Here is a 20877-nt window from a genome sequence, read left to right as displayed (position 1 = left end):
TTTATATGAGATTACACAGATAGTTATTTCATGGCTGTATTTTTATCGTTTAACTTGTTAACTACATTCACCAAAAACAATTTTGGCAAGCAACCTACATGTCTCCACTTAAAATATGATGGTTTTGTTTCTCTTTTGTTTCTCTTCTAATAAGGTTGCATTGATAAAGCATCTATCCTGTTTATCAGTATTTGCACACTTCTCTGCTGTCAATCAAACTACATTCCTTTGTTGTTTCACTTGAGCAAAACCCATTTTGCACACTCCATTTTCTCTCATCTCATTTGGGCCAGCAGTGTGAAATTAGCTGAGTTAAAAGCATCAGGTTCATTTTCTGTAAAGTGAATCCAGAACTAAATCTTTGGACATTAACAAGCAGAGAGCCCCACATTAAATGGGCTCTTAGGTAAGTTGCTTGGGCAGTGAGCAGCTTCTCCATCTGTGTCTTAAAGCATTGTCTTGGTTGTCACAACCTGATATGTTCTGAGAGCATATGAGCACGTCTTAAGTTTCCAAGCCTTACCTTTAGTCTCAGGTTTTTTTTGCTGACTACTCAGAAATTTGGTTTCTCAGGTTTCTTACAGGACATCTGCCACTCTGGATGGTGTGATTTGGAGTTGAAAGTCTTAGGGAATGCAGATGATGGCTTGTTTGTTTTCCTGGGGAGATGGAGAAACTCAAATGGGTAAAAAAAAATAAAAATAAAGAACAACAAAAAAGAAAAGTTCCTCTTAAGCAGTAAGCAAACTGAAATTCCTAGCAAGCTCCTCAAATTTAGGAACCATGCTGTGCCTGTTTGTGCTCTGGCAGTGTGTGCACAGAGCATGGGTGTCCTCCTTAGAGCTGACATATGCTGATTGTTTATAGCGCGTGCTTCTGGGCTCACTACAGTGTGAAGCCTGGCACAGCTATGCATCACAGAGGTCAGGGATCTTTCTGGAAGAAGAAGAAAGAAATCAGGCAATAGGGAGGGGAGGTTAGGAAACAATGACCTCTCATACCACCATTTTTTACAGCTTTTGCTGCCACTGTTGTTGAAAAGAGAGGGGTAGAAAGTCAGAAAGATGGCCTGCACTCAGGAGCTAGTTGTCCTGTGGGAGTCCAATTCTGAGAAATTTTCTCTTTAAAAAGAGTTTGGGTTTGTCCTGCCGTCAGCCTGAGTTCTGTTTCACTTTTTATTTTCACAGCTGTTGGAACGATTAGACTGTAGATGTCAGAGAGAGAAGAGGAAACAGCAGTAAATCTTGTTTAACGTATAGACACTTTAAAGTGTAGCTTTGGCTGAAATGCTGTTGTTCCATTCCACTGCTTTGCTTTCTTTCTTAACTACTTTGTCTCTCTCTTGTCTTCCCTTCCTCTTATCTCACGTTGTATCTCAGATATGGGAACTAACAGAACAGAGCAGAAAGTATACTTTCATTCCCCAGCAGATCTAATCCCAAGATTGCTCTGAGCAGACCCTTCTCTGCTGCAGCTGTGACTTGTCCCCACAATGAGCTGCCACCAACACTCCAGGGTTTTAAGTGCCTGCAAACCTCTCCCCCCTCTCACGTGCTCTTTCCTGCCTCTGTTCTTCCCTGGTTTGGTGCCTGCTTTTGGGTAAGGGGCAGCTTGCATTTGCTTTGAAAGATCTCTAGTGAATTGCTGTCTGGTTTAACTAAATTAGTTAGTGTCCTAAAAGAAGCTGTGATTAAATTGCCAGTTACTTCAGAACAGCACTACTAGATGCCTCTCTCTTTGAGAATATGTGAGCAAGTCTTTCTTTTCTCCAAGTGCATCACTGTGTTGTTGCTCGGTCATTGTGGTCTGGCAAACAGCTACCTGTACGAGGTTCATATAGTTGGGGATAGAGGGTGAGGAGAATGTGCCCTCTCTTAGATCTAATGCAGCTGCCATTTTCTTTTTTTTTCTGTCTGTCTGTCTGACATAATTTGTCCATCATGCACAGCCTGCAGGTGGAGTGGGGAGAGTTTTCCAAATGTGAACATAACAAGGATTGACCTCACACTGTGCACGTGTGTGGGAAAAGGAGATGTGAAAAGTACCCATCTGCTCCTTTCCCTTTTCCCATAAAATAACAAGTCTTCCGCTTCCAAATTATTATTTTTTAATGCACCCTAGGGCATCTGGTTTCCCTGTGAGTCTGCTCATCTGGTGCAGCTGCCAAAAGCCCTGGTCCAAACACAAAATGAAATACCATTCACCCATAGCTGTCAGTGGACCTTGCTTGGGAGCTGCAAGGGGCTTTTTTTTTTTTTTTTTTTTTTCTCACTATGTTGTTTGATTTCTCACATGTTCACATGTTCTTAGACCTCCATAGTAGTGATGTTTACAGAGGAACAACTGCAGCAAATGTTTATAGTTCAGTAGTCTTGGACGTTGATTTATAATGAATACTTTAAAGAAAGGTACATTAACCTCAGAAGTCAACAATTATTGTGTGACTTAACCATAAGAGGACACTTTTCCTCCCAGATGTACTGTTTGCCTTATTTCCTTGAATGTTGTTTGAGAAATGTTGTGTTCTGACTCTGTCGCTGCCAATTGCCCTCTCTCAGAGTTCAATTTTTCTGAATGTTTCCAGCCACCAGCTTGAAAGCCCAGCCATGAGTTCTGCAGTTCATTTCTATCTTTTTAGTTTCTTCTTAACTGCTTCTGTTTTTCTGCTAATTTTTGCATTTGTCTCTTTGACTGCTTCTGTTTCTGTGCTGTTTTTATAAACTGATCAGAAAGAAGCACTGTATTGCAGTTGCAAGATTTTACAGGTTATTACTCAGTTGTATCTATGTTAATCATTTTGATGACTGTGACTCTTTTAAGAGGTCTTTACTGGATTGGTCTCAGGGCTTTTCCAGACTTTTATTGAGTGTTAAGTTAGTTCATAACTCAGCAAAGTAGTGCAAATTTCAGTGTGTAGATTAAACTAGAATGGACATTCATTAGTGCCCAGGACTTACAAGTCAAAACAAACAGAATAAATGAAGAAACAGCTTTTAGTTTGAATTTTTGGTGCATTGTCTTCAAATCAGAATAGGTTGCCTGTTCCCTCTTCCCAGGGCATGTTGAATTTACTAAGATTTTCTGATGATTTCAAAAGGATTTAAATCCTTGAGTGCTCAGCCTAGTTTAGCAGTAGGGGATCCCATGGGTATGGTGTTCCTATTGACAGCAGCAGTCCTCTCCACCTGGCAGTGAAGCAAAAGCTGAAAGCATTAGAGATTGCTGCTGGTTTTCCTTTGTGAGTCTTCCCTTACAACTGGAATATTTCCCTAGCAAAGATGATTTTTGGAAAAAAAAAAAGAAATGTTCCTTTATCAAAACAGTGAGTATGGGCTATTCTCTGGGAGGTTGCACCCCAACCTCCCAGAGTGTGTGCCTGATGATGTGTGCCGATGATGTCTTTGGCATTGCGGGAGAGAACAGAGAAACCAGAACTTTTGAATAACTTCATCTGCACTTCAGTCTTAGCTCTTCACAAATCTCTGAAGTTGTGTGCTACTCATTAAACTTGTTCAGCTGATTGTCTTCTTGAGACCATTCCCTTTCCTCCCTGCTCTAGGCCTGTATGGTATACATCTTCACATTGCACACCACTGCCACTGAGCTTGTATGTGCAATGCTGGACTACTGTGAGAGTCTTTAATTCCCTTCAGCGCAGGGCTTTGAGGTACTGCTTCAGGTAAAGCCTCAGGCCCGAGAAGCCCTGATAGAAATCATGTCCCCCTCTTATTTTGAGCTGTCATCTTCCCCTTAGCTGGTGGCCTTGTGAGCATGTATGCCTCCTTGGCCACTTGCTGTAGCACAGATAATATGCACGTTCTTGCCAAACTAGGCCTTACTCTATTGCTTGACATCACAGTTGGAGTCTTAGCTATCAGGGAAAATACAGGTGAGGAAAAACAGGCCTTTAGCTGAATAAAACTGGTATTAAAATCAGTGTTTTCAAAGTTGTCAAGATTTTTAAACTCAGGGGAGACTACAGAAAATTCAAAGCTGTATTTCTGTGGTTTGGCGGTATCTCTTTAACTGGTAACATCTCCTCTTCTCAAATTTTGCCTATGGCAGTCAATAAAACAAATTGAGGCTAATTGAATAGGAGCCATATGTGTGATAATTAATTGGGAGAGCATTCTGATTCAATGCTCTGTAGTTCCCTGCAGAGTTAAAGATGCATTCACAACTCCAGTTCATTGAATCATTTTAAGAGGACAGAATAAAGACAGAAGGGAGGCATCAGAGAAAGAATCCATGCTGAGACCAGACAGAAACACAAGCAGAGATCAAAACCACAAGTGGGATAAATGAAAAGGGAAAGGGATGGGCAAAGAGGCAAAATGCATGCAGTGAAAAATCTGAGAAGATTTTTATGAGCAGGAATTCAGACCTGTAGACGAGAAGAAATCATGAGCACAATAGAAGAGGATTTCTGAAGATGTTTAGAAAGGAAGACAACAGCAAGGAGGAAGAGAAAGATGAGAATAGACTCATAAATTAGAGTTAGGAAGCAGGTAATATTTTAAGTGCTTAAATGGATGTGCAGTGACTCTAAACTTTTATCAGCTGTTCTTCTAATGCTTGGCTTCCAAATCATATAAATCTAGTGCAATCAAATAAACTTGTGAAATTTCTGTTGTGTTGAGTGTTGGGAACCTGTCCAAGTGCATTTCCTGCGAGTTCTGAGCAAGTGTTCATCCCATTCACTTTTATAATATAGATCACTTCCTGTTTCAGATTTAACTGAATCAGACATTTAGGAGTAGGCTGAGGTTAGGAGTGGTAAACTCAGATCTTTCATTCAAGAGGATGCTTGCTTGACCAACTTTTGTCAAGAATTAAAGACAGGTGGAAAGTTGACATTGCAGAGAGGATGTTCATTTAAACAGAAATGATGTGCGAATTGTAAACTGATAGCAGCAGGGAGTAATTCATGCTACAGCTTGCTCAAGTCCCAGTTGTGTCTTGATATGCTAGGGAATATTCTGGACCCAAATTGCCTCAGTTCTCAGAAGAGCAAAATATAGAATTTCTCTCGCTTCTTTCTGAGATTATACAAAATACAGAATTATATCACCATTACCGCTGAGAATCACCCCAGAAGCTCTGTGCTAATTGGTGGTAGATAAATACTGGATAGAGAAATACTTTTTATCTTTCGACTAGCAATTTTTGCTCTCAAAATACCATGTAGTCTCCATGTGCTGGGAGGCTTTTTTCAATCTGAAGAGTACTATAGGGACTGACATAATGACTGCTGTAAATTATCAGCCTTTTCAACAGTTCTTGCAATAAGAATAATTATTTAAAAAAAAAAAAAAAAAACCTTAAAATTTATCCCTGCTGGATTTTGTGCAATTGTAGACTAGTGGTAAAATTTTTGTTATTTTTTGGTGTCATTAATACTTCGCTCCCAGTTTGATGGCACTGAAACAACTTGATTAGCTTCTGTTTTGTCTTCCTGCACCTTTTGCTGAGAAATCTGTAAATAGGGAGAAACTCTTAATGATCTAAACTAGTATTTCTAATGTAGGCTTTCTTTTTAAGACATCACTTCCTAGTGTTTGTTTTATTCTTTCTCATACATCCTCTCAGTCTCCATCTCCTACTTTTGTTTGTAAGTAGTCACCTCAAGTCTAGAAGTGACAGGTAAAATATAAAAATATGCTGTTATAATACTGTGCACTGAAAAAGATTAACAGCACTTTATCAGCATGAAGAATTTTAAGAATGAATTTTGAAACACTTTGCTGTCCTTTCCTCCTTTCATGTTGCTGAAGCAATTTGCATCTCTCTGTGTGGAGTAAGGGAAATAAACATCTTGGCACGCTTGCTGGAGCAGCTTCCAAGGCTTTGGTATATATTTTTTAGCTGTCTGATCTTTCTCTCTCTCTCTTTCTGCTAAAAACTTCCCCAGGACTTTTCTCATTGCCTCCTTTTTACTCTCAGCCTCTTAAAATATGTAAAGTTTTTATCTCTTCACCCTCATGGGCCCATTTTGCTGCCTTTTCTGGAAGCACCAGAGTCTGAGTCCTACAGGTCTCTAGGCCTAGAGATGGGCACCATCTGTATGATGTCTGTATGACTCATAACAGGGAAACCAGAAGAATAACTCTTACCTGTAATGCTTCAGATGCAGGTTTTTGTGTATGTAATCATCACATTTGCTTTTAAATTGGCAGTATGTCTGAGTTGTGCACATTAAGCGTGGTTGGGATGCAAGATGCTGCACTAAGCACAGTACTTCCAGGCTTGGCAGGCATTCCATCAGTGACAAGAGCAAACATAGACATACCAAACGCTGATAGTAAAATCTTCCTATGTTTTAAAAGGATCCCTCATTAGCAACATCTTTAACAACTGAAACTTTTTTACACCTTACCCCTTCTAGTTTCCTAGAATGTGATCAGAGCCACTGTTTATTATTTCTAAATGAAACACTGGAGAAGGGAGGGACAGAAGGAAAGAAGAAAGCATGAAGAATAAAAATCAGAATGAGAGATTAGGAAGGAGATATTGCTTCCATCTATAAAAGATCTTTCCTTCTTAACATGGGTTAAACCTAGAGCATGTCTTCTATGCAACTGCCCAGAAAACCTGGGCATAGTTATGCACAAAGGGGCTGTGAGCCTTTGTTGTTGTAATCATGCTGAAATATTCTGCCTTTTAGATGAAATTGATTTAAAACTACTTGGACATCCTCACACTTCCAATTACTACCATCATTTTTGCCTTTGGTGTCCTTCAGATATTCATGATGCTTGTTTATTCTGCTGTTTCCTCATTCACCCCCCTCCCTGCCTTGCTAACTTAGCCTACTACTACTACTGTGTTTTTAATGTTAAGCCTTCCATTTATAATGCAGCAGCATAAGACATTCAAATGAATAATTGTAGGGCTGCACAGTAATGTTTCTTCCTGTTAGACTTGTCAGGTGTCATGGAAAGGTGGATTAAAATTACTTGAACATTGACAGAAGAAAACTTTGGATCTTCCTTAGAAAAGCATCTCTTGCATTCCCCCACAGGGAACTGCTTTCCTTTGTTTTGCTCTTTTATAAAACTAGAGATCCCTTACTTCACAGCAGGAAACCTGGAAATCTTGAATTTATGTGTTGCGGCAAAATCCAGCTACTGCAAGGTGGATGGAACAGTTATTTTCATCTTCTGGAAATAAACACAGATAATTTTTCCCTTCAGTTTGCCTGATTCTGAGTATCCACCCCAGGCTCCCTGGATTGAATCTTCCTCAGTCTATTTTCTGCCCTTCTAATGAATTTGGGAGAGTAAGGTGGGAGAATTCTTTCCAGGCTGAGAAACAAGATGATATTTTTGGATGGTGGATGCATAGGAAATAACTTGATCCTTCTGCAAAGTAAGCAAGTACTATAATGACACTAACAGTGCCACACAAACCAGTAAATTATCTGAGCATCTATATGAATGATAGACTAAAAGAGCATGAGTTAGATATTTCAGAACTAGGGAATACATTGGTGTTAAAATAGCTGAAGAAGTTCAAAGACAATCACTTGCTCTTAGGGGCAAGTGCCTGAGGACCTGCTCAGTTTGCATGGAATAATGCAGTTCAAGAAGAAATCCAATTACTGAGCTAATTATCACCTTGTATGAGTGGTAACAATCAAATTTAAGGCAGGAAGCCACTGGAGAATGGCACAAATCTCCCACTTGTCCAAGAAGTTCACTTAGGAGGTCCTACTTGACAGCAAAAAGACCAGGAGTAAAGATGTAGCTAGCTGGAGTTTAAGGAGCAATGCTTTGGAGCTTAATGCTAAGCAAAATGCTGTTCCCTTCAAGAAGCTGCAAATACAGCTACAGCTACTAATAATTGTGGAAGATTTTAAAAATCCTACGTGATTCCTTGAGTGAATTTCTTCAAGTAAACTGAACTTCAGGACAAAAGTAGTTCACTCTGCTTTATCAACTGCATGTATTATCCTCGGTGTTCATAAAAAATGACAATTATCCTTCGAAATATCAGGATGAGTCTTTGAGTATAGCTGGTAGTATCTGAAGAGTTGAATCCTTTCTCATCTCATGTCCTGAGGCCTGTGTGTTTAAGAAATTGTGCTTAGAATGAAGGAAGAAGCTGCAACACAGCCTGGTTTGGCTTTGCGAGAGCCCTTCTGCTTCCTGCCCTCATTCAGGCTGCTTCATCTGTCACGGAATCACCTGCAGCACTCACATTTCTCCTACAAAGGAAAAAAAAAAAAAGGGGGGGGGGAGGAGGGGGAGTGGGTAGAAGAGAGGGAATGAAACAGAGTCAGAGTTGCATGCTGGATAAAGGGTTCTTTATATAGATTAGAATTTTCTGTATACTGCTTGATTTGTATGAGTCTGAATGAGCTTCAAAAACAGTAAAGGTTTACAGGTTGATAAAAATTCAGAGTAAAAAGTAGTATTGACTTGTACTTCATTCTGCCACACTGATTTCAGAGGGACTGAAAGCTAATAAGTAGTCTCGTAATCTTAACACAAGCAATTTTGAAAATGGCAATGTTTTTCTGCTGAGAATGGAAAATTGTTTGAATTCGACAACCTAATCTTTATGCTTACTCTTGCATATATTGCATTTGCAGGTGGATGTTTATCTGGGTGAAAGAATTCTGACAAGCTTTTTGAAGTAAAATCATTCTTTATATTCTGAATTGCTTAGGAACCCCCCTTCCCCCCCATGTTACCATTTTCTGTTACATAGGAAATGAAAACTGTCATTCTTCTTGTAACTTGGCCAACCAGACGAAGGAAGATAAATAATACATCAAATGAAATGTTAATGTATGTAGATGGTATCCTAATATTAATTACAAATAATTCTAATTACGACTCCTATCTTCCCTGACTGTATTTATTACAAAGTGAAGAACATGCTTTTAAAAGCAAAAATCAGTAGTTCAATGGGAGTAAAAGTACAGCAGTTCTTTACCCTTTTCTACAGCATGATAGTGTGACTCTGCTAGTTTGCTGGTTAGTTTTCCATAGGTTGGTTGGTTGGCTGGTTTGTTGTTTTGTTGGTTTTTTTTTTTTTTCCCATAGCAGAGTCAGCTGTGGAAGGAGGATAAAAAAAAAAATAATTCTAACGTGGCATCCTTCCCTCAATTCAGCTTTAGCATGAATTTATAGCTTTAGTGTACAATATTCCAGACCTTTAAAACGTAAGAAATCATAAAGCACCATTAGCAGAGTAATATTTTGGGCTAATAATGTAGGTTTCCTATAGCATTCTTGTTAGCTGAGGCTTTCACTTGTACTCTGAAGGCTTGGGAGATGGGTATTGGGTAAATGCTTTGGACTTCTGGTGTTGAGTACTTCTAATCACCACAGCAGCCACTTCCTTCTGGTGGACACAGCTTGCCCACACAGATTTACTTGTTCTTTATCTTCAGACTTTACCATGTATTTTGTTATGGGTAAGAATATAAGCTCCATCCACTATTCCTTACAGTTCTTTCCATTCTGTGACTATTTCTCCTATGGGATTTATATCCCTCTGGTACAGTGAAAACTTGGAGTAGGGGCTTTGTCATTCCCAAGAGAGACAGGATTTCTTTGTGTATGGACTGAGTGCCAGAGTTCACTCTGTTTTTTAAGAAATGACTACACGGAATCTCTCATTCTGCCTAGGTAAATAAACTAAAGAAACAAAGTGCGTTTGTTTTCCTTTCATGTTATACACCCACAGAAATGTTTTCAGATAAACAAAACCCATTATATTGAGTTATTGGCCTAAAGACTTAGAAGGAAAGAAAGTCTGGTGTAATGTTTTTTCAGTGATCAATGTTTCGGTGGCACCTGACTGATGTGCTTCTGGAACAAGTATGTATACACACTTGGGATAAACTGATGACCAGGTTAGAGGTGTATATTGCATACTGATATGGAATGTAAAGAAATATTAAAAAGAAAATAAAAACACTTCTTTGGTAGAATCTCGTTTAAAACAGAGTATGCTGCACAACTGGCTGTGTCTTTGTTTTCTAGCACCAAAAGGTCGGACCATTCCAACACAAGACTGGCAATTCAGATCGAAAAAGATGCAGGTATGGCTTGGGAACTTGGGTGATTTGTTTTGCTGCATTTGCAAAATGTGATGTGTTTACTCCATTAGGGCTTTAGCTGTTTGAGAGATTCAAAGGGATTAAATGTTATGGGGGCAAACCAGAGTGTTTTAAATGTAACAGAGCACCTGTTTAAGTCATGTACCTTGATAAATAAATGCACTCTTGATTTACGTGAAGCTGATTAGGTAACTGCTGGGATACAAATCATTTGATTAACAGCCTTTCTGTTTGCGTGGAGCACGTGGCAGACACTCTAGCTAGACTTGAAGGTCAGCCATGGTCAGGGAAGGGTTTTGGAAAAAAGCAGCAGATTAATGATGCCCCTATCACTATACAGTTTGGGCTGACAGGTATCTCCTATTCCCTGGAGAGAAGCCCTTCTGGATGAGGGGTAGAGGAAGGGAAAGGGAAGTGAGAGGGGCTAAAAGTGTAGGAGGAATCAGAAAAAAAATAAGCATGTAAGCCGATGGATTTCTCCTTCAGGTAACGGTCCATTAAGTGAGCTCTGATCCACAGCAATCCAAAACACCTTCCTGATTTGCATTGAGCAATTCCCGTGAGACTGGGAATGGGGCACTTTTTGACAATTTAGGAGGCATGAGGTGTGTATGATACCCGAGCTGATGCTCTCCAACGGCACAGGGTCCTTTCCAGCTGATATCTGGGTTTCATGCCAAATCCTGGTTCCTGTGAGAGTGGTTAGGATTTCATAAGTGGTTTCTTCCTGTTCCGCATTCTGCGACTGCTTTTATTTTACCTCTAAGGTTTTGGAGGCTTGTATTGTGGTAGAAGTTTACCTTGTGATTATTGCTGTTTTCAGACCTCCCCACCCTCCCTTTCAGTGCTTATCCCTTAGCAGCATGAATAAATACACATCTTGAAGCAGAAATTGGAGTAATCCGGGATGTCTCTGAAGACAAAAGGAGTGTTAGCAGTTCGAGGCATACATAATACTCTTTCTTATTTATCATTTCAAGGCAAAGTGTTAAGATGTTTCTCAAGGCCATTCTGTCTTCTGATAACAATAACCCTTATTATTAGCATATGTGCTGATTACACATGTTGACTGTGTTTTTAAAAGTATAGCTCAAGTGAAGCATTCCTTTTGTGTGTGCTTCAAAAATTTCCTTTTGATAATTGTACTCCAGAAAATATCTAGCAGAGAATGTCTGTACCTACATACACACCTGTGTGTCTGTACATACTGCATATACCAATGGCCATGGTGATGAAATGCTGTGTAGTAACGTGCCCACTTTTCTTCCTGTTTTGATGAGTAGTTTGTAGGGGAAATTGCAGCCTGATGTCCTCTTATTTTTTCTCTAAAATATGGACTTACATAAATATTCGTACGTACCTGTACACATGTATTCATGTATATTCTTGTACCTTAGAGGTCTTTTCCAACCTTAATGAACAGTTAATCCAAGCTGTGTCTAAATGGACAGCTGATGCTATTTGTAAAGTGAGTGGTAGCGATTCTTGTCTTGAATGAATTTCATTTCATTTTTTTTCAATATACTGAACATGCCTTTACGTGTGCTCATCTTAGTTACTCAAAGGATATGTCATAGACCAAGCCTTGAAAAACTCCTGGAGGACTACAGGAAGTAACTCTCAGCAAAACTAGTGGAAAATGTGACAAATTATTTAGCTTGTGAAAGTATCATAAATAATATTTAGATTTTTTCTAGTTTCTAAAATGAAGAACAATAAATAGACTTCAACTTAGCATAGCAGAGTCTGTCAGTGGAGCTGAGAAATTCTTGATGTTGTAAAGCACAAATAAGGTAATTTGGTTCAGCCTGATCTCTGTTATCACTAATTTGTTGTTGGATTTATGATATTGTTTGTATTAAGCAAAAGTTTCAGGCCTGATTCTCTAAGGGAAACTACTTAGCAGTTTTGTAGTGCAGTTCATGTAAACTATCACCAGGAAGATAGTTCTCTCCACCTAGCTGGAGGAAGAGGTCTGATGCAGGAGTGAAAAAGAGGATAGGATTTTATGCAGAATGGCTTAGTTTATTTATTTGTTTGTTTTGTTTTGTTTTGTTTTTACAAATATCTGCTGCTCTGGTTGCAGGAAATGATGACAATAATCTCAACTCAATTTTTTATGAGCATTTGACAAGATCGCTGCAGGAGTCGCTTTGTGGTGATTTGATTCTGGGCCGATGGGGAAACTACAACACAGGAGACTGTTTTATTCTAGCATCAGATTATCTAAATGCATTTGTGCACTTGATCGAAATTGGGAATGGCCTGGTCACCTTTCAGCTCAGAGGGCTGGAATTTCGAGGTAAGGATTCCTGATGATTTAAATAACAGCAGAAACTGCCTGTGTTTCTTAACCTGTCACAAATTTATTTTTGATCTTAAGATCTTAACATAGATTTTAACATTCCCTCCTGCCATTTTTTTAAATTGATATTTCTGCTTAAAAACTCTGTATTTCTTGTTATCATTCCTTGAATTACAGATTTTCAAAACTTGAATGTTAAGAAATTTGTTCTCGTGTTCTGCAGTATCACAAGACATTCAGAAACAAAATGTACTGAGTTTTTCTTTGGTTCACTGATCTTTCATGTTATGCTTAGGCAAGTATTCAAATTATTTTTCTCTCTCCATAATCACAAAAATTGAAGTTGCTATTAAAATTGTTCAACTTCCCCACAAACTGGCCTTTGAAACACTACCAAAAATCGTAAGATGCCTCCCACAGTAAATGTCCCATGTCAAATCATGCAAAATGCTGGTGCTGAGATGGTTTCCATCACTGTGGAGTAGGAGAGAAGAAGCAAGTAAATCAAGCTTTCATATTTCTCTTATTTGGGATATGCTGAATTCGGCTGATGAATGTGTTCTTCTGTCATGACTCTCCTTTCTAGGGAAAGATATTTGCATCCCCTTCCTAGATGCTGTGATGTTTGTGGGGCTTGTTAGTATCACACTCCTGTTTTCTTCATGAAGTGGGGAGAAAAAAGAAAGCAAATCCACCAGGCTTTTCAACAATTTTTAAATTCTCTTCATGTTGTGTACCTTGGCTGTAGTTGTTGCTTGGGTTTGTAACCTTTCAAAGATGTGATGCTTGGAATGTGATGCAGATGCTGGGAGTTTTGAAATCCTGGAATAAACAGATTCTCAGGCTCAAGGGCTGAGCAACTAATGGACAACGTGTTGAGGGATGTGTAATCAAGGCCAACTTTTCATCAAGGTTGCGTATGAGAAAACAGGAGATGGACTGACTCTTTGAATGCAATTAGATGTGGGAGAGAAATAGGAAATTACACGTGGGCTCAGGTCTTGACTGCAACAGATTGCTGTTAAGCAGGTTGTGGTATGTATTTCATGCTCACTTTCCTTTCTGTATGCTGAGGAGGAAAATAACGTTCTTCTATTTTAAGAAAAATTTTGTGGAAAACGGTAAAAAAAAAACCTGAAACAATTTGGTGTTGTAGTAGCTGGTGAGATACCAATTCAGTACAGAGGCAAATTGTAAGAATAAAGCAATTGGAAAGGAAGAGGGAATTTGTTTTTCAGCCTTATAATCCCTTGTTGTTTGTAATGATGGTGATGTATGCATGTCTGTGGCTTTCTTCAACTTCAAAGACATCGGTGCAAGAATTATCTTCTTTTGCAGAGGTATGCAGTAGTGCTCATCTGTTAGAGATAGGTACTGAAGTTAATGTCTTATAGCGGCCACAGGTGGAAAGGTTTTCTTTCGTGGAGATTTGGAATTTGCTTTTATTTCTTTTATGTCCAGGCAAGACAAATGGAGATCCGAGTTGCTCTTAAAGAACAGTTAAATGCTGTGGCAGTTCAAATCCCTCAGTTGTAATACTGCTGATTTCGCAGGCTGATAAATCTCTGAGATAATTGTTGGTTTTGGTGGTTTTTGTTGTTTTTGTTCTTTAGGACAGTTTTAGTCAGTCTGTTATTTCTGGTCCCTGTTAGTTGCTCACAGTACAATTCTCTACGGAAACTTTGTGAAGCCAGAATATGTTTCATGTCTGGAGATCTGAAAATAAAAGTGACTTCCAGGTTGGATTTATGTATGTCTGAAAAGTGATGTATCTTACAAGTTGTTGACATTGCGTTTACTTTTTTGGAATTTGGAGTGAGCAGGACCATACATGTTTCCATTATCTTCCATCCTGATTTTACCAAACCGTCTTTGCTTTTCTGTTAAAATAGTTCCTTGTAGGATTTGAAACGAAAGAAAGAAAGAAATTTTTCATGCTTAAGCTGTGAGAGCTATTTTTTAATTTGCCACCTCCTGCTGGGTACCTCTCCATCAACACCACTCCAATGCCATTCAAGAAAAGTAAACCTTGCAAAGACCAATGAAAAATGTGAGAGGATGCTCAAACCACATTCTGGCTGGATAAAAAGATTGGGGGCCTAGAAGGCAGGCTTAAAGAGTTGGAAGTTGTGTAGTGAGTGAGTAGATGATAGTTTTGTTGCAAAGTGTCTGGGGAGGAAGATGATTTTGAGCTGGGTTGGTTCATTACCAGGTTGGAACTGTTTTGTATCTGAGTCTGAGAGCAAAGCTCAAAAATTATAGTGCTACCTGTGAAGACATCTTTTTATTTCTTAAAATTAATTTCTGCAAGCAAATGGGTCTGAAAATAGATGCTTCCATGCCAGTTGCCTAACACTGTCTATTTGCAAGCAGCTCTAATACATCTGCTGTCTGCAACAGCTCTGTAAATTCAGTCTGAAGTGAGCCATCACCTCCTCTAATGTGTCTTCTGGAGCCAGCTGAATTCCAGTCATAGCTGTCCCCCTCCCCATTTTCTCTTGTGGTCTCCAGGAGATCAGCAGCCTTTGAAGGAACACTCATCTGAGTGTTCAGAAGTCCCTATGAATGGGACCAACATAGCAGCAGCAAACCATGAACCAGGAAAGCACAAATTACTGAAGGAGGAAGAGCGGAGCAGGAAAAATGGGAATGAGAATCTCACCTGGATTGTGAGAGAAAATGTATGATTAGTTTGTGTCCTCATATGATACAAACTGGATGATTTCTTCACCTTTTTTTTTTTTTCCTAATAGTTCACCTAATATTTTCTCTGACTACAGGAGATGTATTGGGAAGAAAAAGGAGGGTGTATATATTGGGTTACATTATTGGACCTAGAGGAGAAAAGCCTATGTGTAGCAAATAACAGAACATACTTGAGGAGAGAAGGGGACATGGGGATCCATGTAGAAGATACAGTCTGAGTAAAAGGAGCCGGAAGGGCTGACATGATGGCAAAGCTGCATAAGGGGACAGGTCAGGGGCTGTTTCAAGGGTTGCCCTCAGCTCTGTGAAAGCTCAGACAACAGAAAACCATCCTTTCAGCAGGATTGCTCCTGTTGGGGCAGGAAGTTAGGCAGGGCTCCCCTGGGAAGTAGGAGGGGACCATCTCCTGCACCAGCTGGGCAGGTTCTTCCCATTGCAAGTCTTGCAAACGCGGATTTGCAAAACGTAGGATTTTTTTTCTGTATGTAGTTAGATTGCATTAAACTGCTGGAAGAACTTTGGAGCTTTCAAAGCTAAGAGGCAGTGCATGATAAGCACCAGGCTTTAAGTCCACATACAGCCATGTTTCTTTTGCTTTGTGCATCTCACATTCCTATTTTTAGTTGTCTGGTCATGTGCTGAATTTCACATAGGACCCTGTCTTCATTCATTCTAATGAATGGTTTCCAATTCATTTTTCCCAAAGAGGATAAAAATGGGCAAGAACTCGGAGTCTGTAATTTTTGAGCTTTGGCTTCTTCACTTCTACTTCAATTTCAAACATGTAATCTTAATTGAGGGCCCTAAAAATCCAGTCTTCCATAAATAGGAAGTCTACATTTGCCTGGGAAATGAATGAATCATGACAAAGTTCTCTGTGACTGTTTTCTGAGTAAGCCAAAATGACTATTTACATCAAGGAGTCTGGATTTTCCTGCATTTGTCATTGTGGGTGAAAAGCTGTGTTGGCAGTGCTGCAGTGTCCAAAGAGGTCACATTGTCTTCTGAATTCATACATACTGGGAGCAGGAAAAATTGCCTCCCCTATTTGTATCCAGCTTCGTTAAGAGCTGGCATTGTAAAATGACCAATCCAGATTCCTTTCTATCCATATGTAATCAAAACACATGTGTCTCAGCTGTTAAATGAAAGGCATCTTTGCAGTAAGGGTAAGAAGATACAGATTGAGTAAACTGAAATAAGAGTTGGCAAATCTGGGTTTCCCCTCAACCATCTTTAGTCCAGTTCAAATAGCACACCTGATATGAATCAGTTCTTAACTCTCTTTTCTGATGACAAAGAGGGGATGTGCCCCCACTGTGCCATTTATCCTGTGTATAAAGCAGAGATGCCCATCTCCTCTATCAAAAATGGAGAAGGTACAGATGAGCTCAGGCTAGGTGAAAATTTGTAGATATTTGCACATTGCTATAAGTGAACCAAGCCCTTCAGTAACTTAGCTGTACTGTCTGTGCTAGACCACAGTGCTATGCTAAGAGCAACCTGCCAGAAGAAATATGTAATGTATCATTTAATTTGAAAGGAAAAGACAGGGGAAAGCCTGCAATTGGGGAACAAGCAGAAGGAATGTCAAAATATCTGCTACCTGCAAGTTCCCTGTAGAATGAGGAGTACTTAAAATATTTTCCTGTTTAGTCTATGCCTCAACAAAATGTCTTTTGGAGACCATCCAGTTAGGTGTTGCGCGAGCAGAAATTACTTCTGGATGGTAATGCTGATTTCTTGAGGAGCTGTTTTCTAGCTCGTTCCTAGTATTCTTCAAGCATGTAATTAACTTCTAAATCTGTGCTGTGATTTTGTTGCTGAATGTTGCACGTGCAGTATTCACGCTTCACTTGGAACTTCATTAGATGAACCAAGGAAAGAAGCACAGAGCAAGCACAGATGTAATTGTACATTGTGGCAAGCAGCTGTGACAGCAGGGTGGGATCGCCTGTGGGGCTTTCTCTGTGTTACCTAGTTTATTTCGCACGCAAAATGGTGTATGAATGCAGTCAGTTTAGGGTATGTGCTTTAAGCACAGTAATGATTTCTAAGAAATAAGGACAGTTACTCATTTTGGCAGCATGTATATATACTGTATAGCTTTATGACAGTAGCGAGTACATTATGTTTGATTTCTGTGTCTGAAAGCTCTGTAGCACTAGCAGGAGTCATTCTTTATTTAAAGACTGATTGCAATGTTCACTTTTTTACTTTTACAATTCACTTCACACTGTTGGGAAATAAAAATGCCCACCTTCATGTCTTTGCTGAAATCATGCTTGAAGTACATTCATTGTATGCACAAAACCATCAAAAGATACTGAAAAAACATAGCAAGTTCAGGGAAGAGCAGCTGTTTTAACACATCTCTTTCAAGAGAAGGTTAAAAGAACAGAATGCACATTGTTTGCAGGAAAGAACAAAGGCTCAGAAAGATGGGCACAAACAGAAAGGCTGCAAAGAGATCTCTATGCTTTAATCACAATGATTTAATTGAAAAAGACATAAACCAGGAAAGGCATGATGTTGAATGAAGGAAATCTGCAGTACAGAAACCTTTCTAGGTGTACAGTAATGCCACAGCAGTATATGTTTCTATGCATTTCAAATAGAATGCTTTAGTATCTATAATGCAGAATAGAATAAATATTTTATGCCTTTTTTTCCCCTCACAATTTTGTATGTATGTATGGGTGTATTGGGGCAAACTTCTGGAAGGAAAGGAATGTTGTTAGATGCTCAATAACCTTTTTATTGAAAATGAATATTTGTTGGAAACAAAATGTTGCACTGCATTACGTTCCAAAAGAGGTAACGTGAGAGGTTCTTGTGTTTGGTAGCTGTAAGTTTAACAACCAGCATCCTTTGAGAATGCTTTCTTTCACCTGGGGTTTTATAACATGACTCGGTTTTTGTGATGTGATGTCTGTTATTAGTCTGTTTACTTTGGAAAATGAATTATTTGTCAGGCATGCAAGCACCTGAAACAGTTGAAAACTGAATCACAGTTTTACAGTTAATAGATTTGATGTTTGAGAAATTGGTATTGTTTCACTTTTGTTTTTAAGTCCTGAGATTTTTTTTTTTTTAAAATGACACATCACTGCAAACAGATTATTATTAACAATCTCAATTCTACAAGAAAAAGAGCTGGAAGAAGCCAAAATAGGTGATGTTTACCAGAACGCATCCATTTCTGGGATTCATGAGTTTCCATTTGGGAGCTCCGTTCAGTCCTTTGTTTCTAGAGCTACATACAAGGCTTGTTTCAGGAGAAGGTGTTTAATTATGCTCTTTATACTTCTTCTTGGTGATACGTACTACCTGCTGTAGTGAACAGAAAAGCCATATAAAACTGCTTCTAGATGTCGTCTTGCAGGATTCTCTTTCGACTCCTGCAGAACTGAAAAATAATTTTCCTTTCACTCACTGAGTTACCGAAATTAAATTTAAAAGCATACCTTCATTTCAGCCTGAAATTCTAGAGGGCTAGAGGTTATTAGTTGAGGTATGTTTTCTGTGTCCTCTTGAAATAAGATTGCAGCCTTCAGTTTCAGTGTTCTCATTTCCATTTAGGTCAGATCATTCTGGCAGAGCACAAGTCAGTCCTTAAGTCCTGATGTGTCAGGAGAAAGAGTTTCAAGTTCTCAAACTGGTTTTCTCCTGAGCTCACATAGTTTGACCTTGCTTTGTTGATCTGGCACGTGTTCTTGCATTGATGAACCTTTGGCAGCCAGCCAGCGTTACGTATCTTATAAACGAATCAGTCTCATCTGTACTAGCAAGGGTCACCGTGAATGGCTAAGCTTGAGCAAAGAGAGAAAGCTTATTTTCATTCTTTCTACTTCAGATTTTAAAATGGCTAATTAGCAGTGAAAACATTTTCCTGTATTTTAATGTTTAATGGCACTACGCTTAATTGTATTGCATGACTGAAGTGCACGTTCTGCTCCCTGCTCTTTAGTTTTTCATAATTCTCTTAGAATTGCTTGAACTTGCTAATTTTTGGAGAAGCAATATAGAATTGACATTTTAATCATCAGCTTGTAACACATATAAGAAAGTTTAGCGTCACTGTTCTGTAGAAGATGTACACTAATGCTTAATCTCATTGGCTGTGACTTGTCCTGTTTGGCTCAGTGCATAAAACTGAGCACATGCTCTTAGTCTCAGTGGTACCAGTGTTTAGAATCTCGAGTAAAGAGCCAAAAAGGATTGATGCAGCTGTAAAATGAAATTTATCAATGACATGAGAGTTACTGGCATCGAAGTCCAGCCAGTGCATTAATGGCCTAAAGCAAGATTCATTCAAGGGCGAAACAAAATTTGTAGCATTCTGTCTGGAACTGACTGCAGGGAATGAGGGGAACCAGCATGTGCTTGAGCATCAAATCTACCGATTGTCTTCACAAACTTGAGTCTTTTTACTAGATGGGATACTGCTTGGAAATATTAATCAGCAGATAATTTGGGACTGAGGATACAAAACGGATTTGTTATTGTGGCAAAAAACATTGGCCATGCCTGAGCTCAGACCTTTAAAGTAAGTTGAGGCTCTCCAAGCAATCCAGACACCAAATCCCCAGGGTATCAGTACCAGAGCCCATCAGACCATTGTTAAGCGAGGGTGTGTTTGCCAGATGTTGACAGAGCACAACCCTGATCTCATTCTTTTAAATTAATTTGTGGAATGACCACATGAACTCCTTGGTTCGCTCCCAGAGCATTTGTAATAATATGGTCCTAGGTAGAACGTCTCTGTCTTCCCAAGTTCAATGTTGATTGTGTTTACTGTAGTATCATTTTAAGTTTCACTGATTGAAATTACCTAGCACAGATGACTTGGAGATATTTTTCTTACCTGCTGAATTAGCTGAGAAAGCAAATAATTGTTCTGGCTACTTCTCTTGTTTTCTGTATACGTGACAGCTTCCCTCAGACACTGAGGGTCCCATGAATTCTCCAATTATTGCCTCTTTTGGTTCTATGTTTTACAAAATAAATGTCTTAAGAAAACTAGTAATTGCAGAGTCTCCAGTATATATACAATATAAGGTATTCATTAACACAGGTGATCTAGAGAACGTCTTAAAACATAGCCAGCATCTGATAGGAATGAAACATGATATTTGTAGACAAAACAGAAGAATGGATTTAAGAATGGAAACAAAGCAAACTCATCTTTTTAACTCCAATAGTTGTAAGATTAGCAGCAGTGGTTATTAGGTGTATGTTTTTCACCGTTTGTAAACACCTGGCAAGTTTAATTTAGCACCTGAGGTGAAGACTGATCTCTTAAATTTGATGTAATACTGTAAGACCTTCAACTTTTCAAAAAATAGACAAGAGTAAGAGCACTAGTGTGGAATGGTTGTTTTACCCTTTTCAGCCAATGTACAGAGGGATGTGCCTTTCCCTACTTAACTTTGTGTATAATGTCTTTTGACTTGACTTCAGAGAGGCATCCAGTGACCAAGAGCAGTTGCTGTTTTTTTGCCGCTAAGCATTAAGTGTTAATTCATGTAGAAATCTGTGAAATATGAAGCAGAAACAGTTCAGTTCATGTCCAGTCCCACGGAAAATGTCAACTAGATAGGTCATATTTTGTACTTTGTGGCTGTCTTGGATGGAAAGATGCTAATATTTAGGTTACTTAAAATATTTAATAATTTGTCATAATTGTATACCCTTGAATCGAAGGGGGAACATGGCAGTGTGTGAACAATATTGGTTACACAGTGTAAGTTTTCACTAACATACCCATATTCTTCTCTTATTTAAACTGGCA

General features: G+C 39.0%; 1 protein-coding gene across 3 annotated transcripts in view; it reads left to right on the top strand.

The window, feature by feature from the left end:
• PCNX2 (pecanex 2) overlaps window positions 1-20877 on the top strand; it is a 150673-nt gene that overhangs the window by 102209 nt on the left and 27587 nt on the right. For all 3 annotated transcript variants that reach the window (XM_042808635.1, XM_042808627.1, XM_042808618.1), the window contains 2 exons: window positions 9996-10054; window positions 12159-12374. In XM_042808635.1, coding sequence (XP_042664569.1) covers window positions 9996-10054; window positions 12159-12374 — 275 coding nt within the window. The remainder of the gene's footprint in view (window positions 1-9995; window positions 10055-12158; window positions 12375-20877) is intronic.

This window comes from Centrocercus urophasianus, unplaced genomic scaffold (assembly GCF_019232065.1).
Source record: "Centrocercus urophasianus isolate 14NV4802_14NV808 unplaced genomic scaffold, USGS_Curo_1.0 seq_10, whole genome shotgun sequence".
NCBI classification, from domain to species: domain Eukaryota; kingdom Metazoa; phylum Chordata; class Aves; order Galliformes; family Phasianidae; genus Centrocercus; species Centrocercus urophasianus.
Note: the sequence above shows the minus strand (reverse complement) of the source record. Positions and strands in the feature narration are given on the sequence as shown.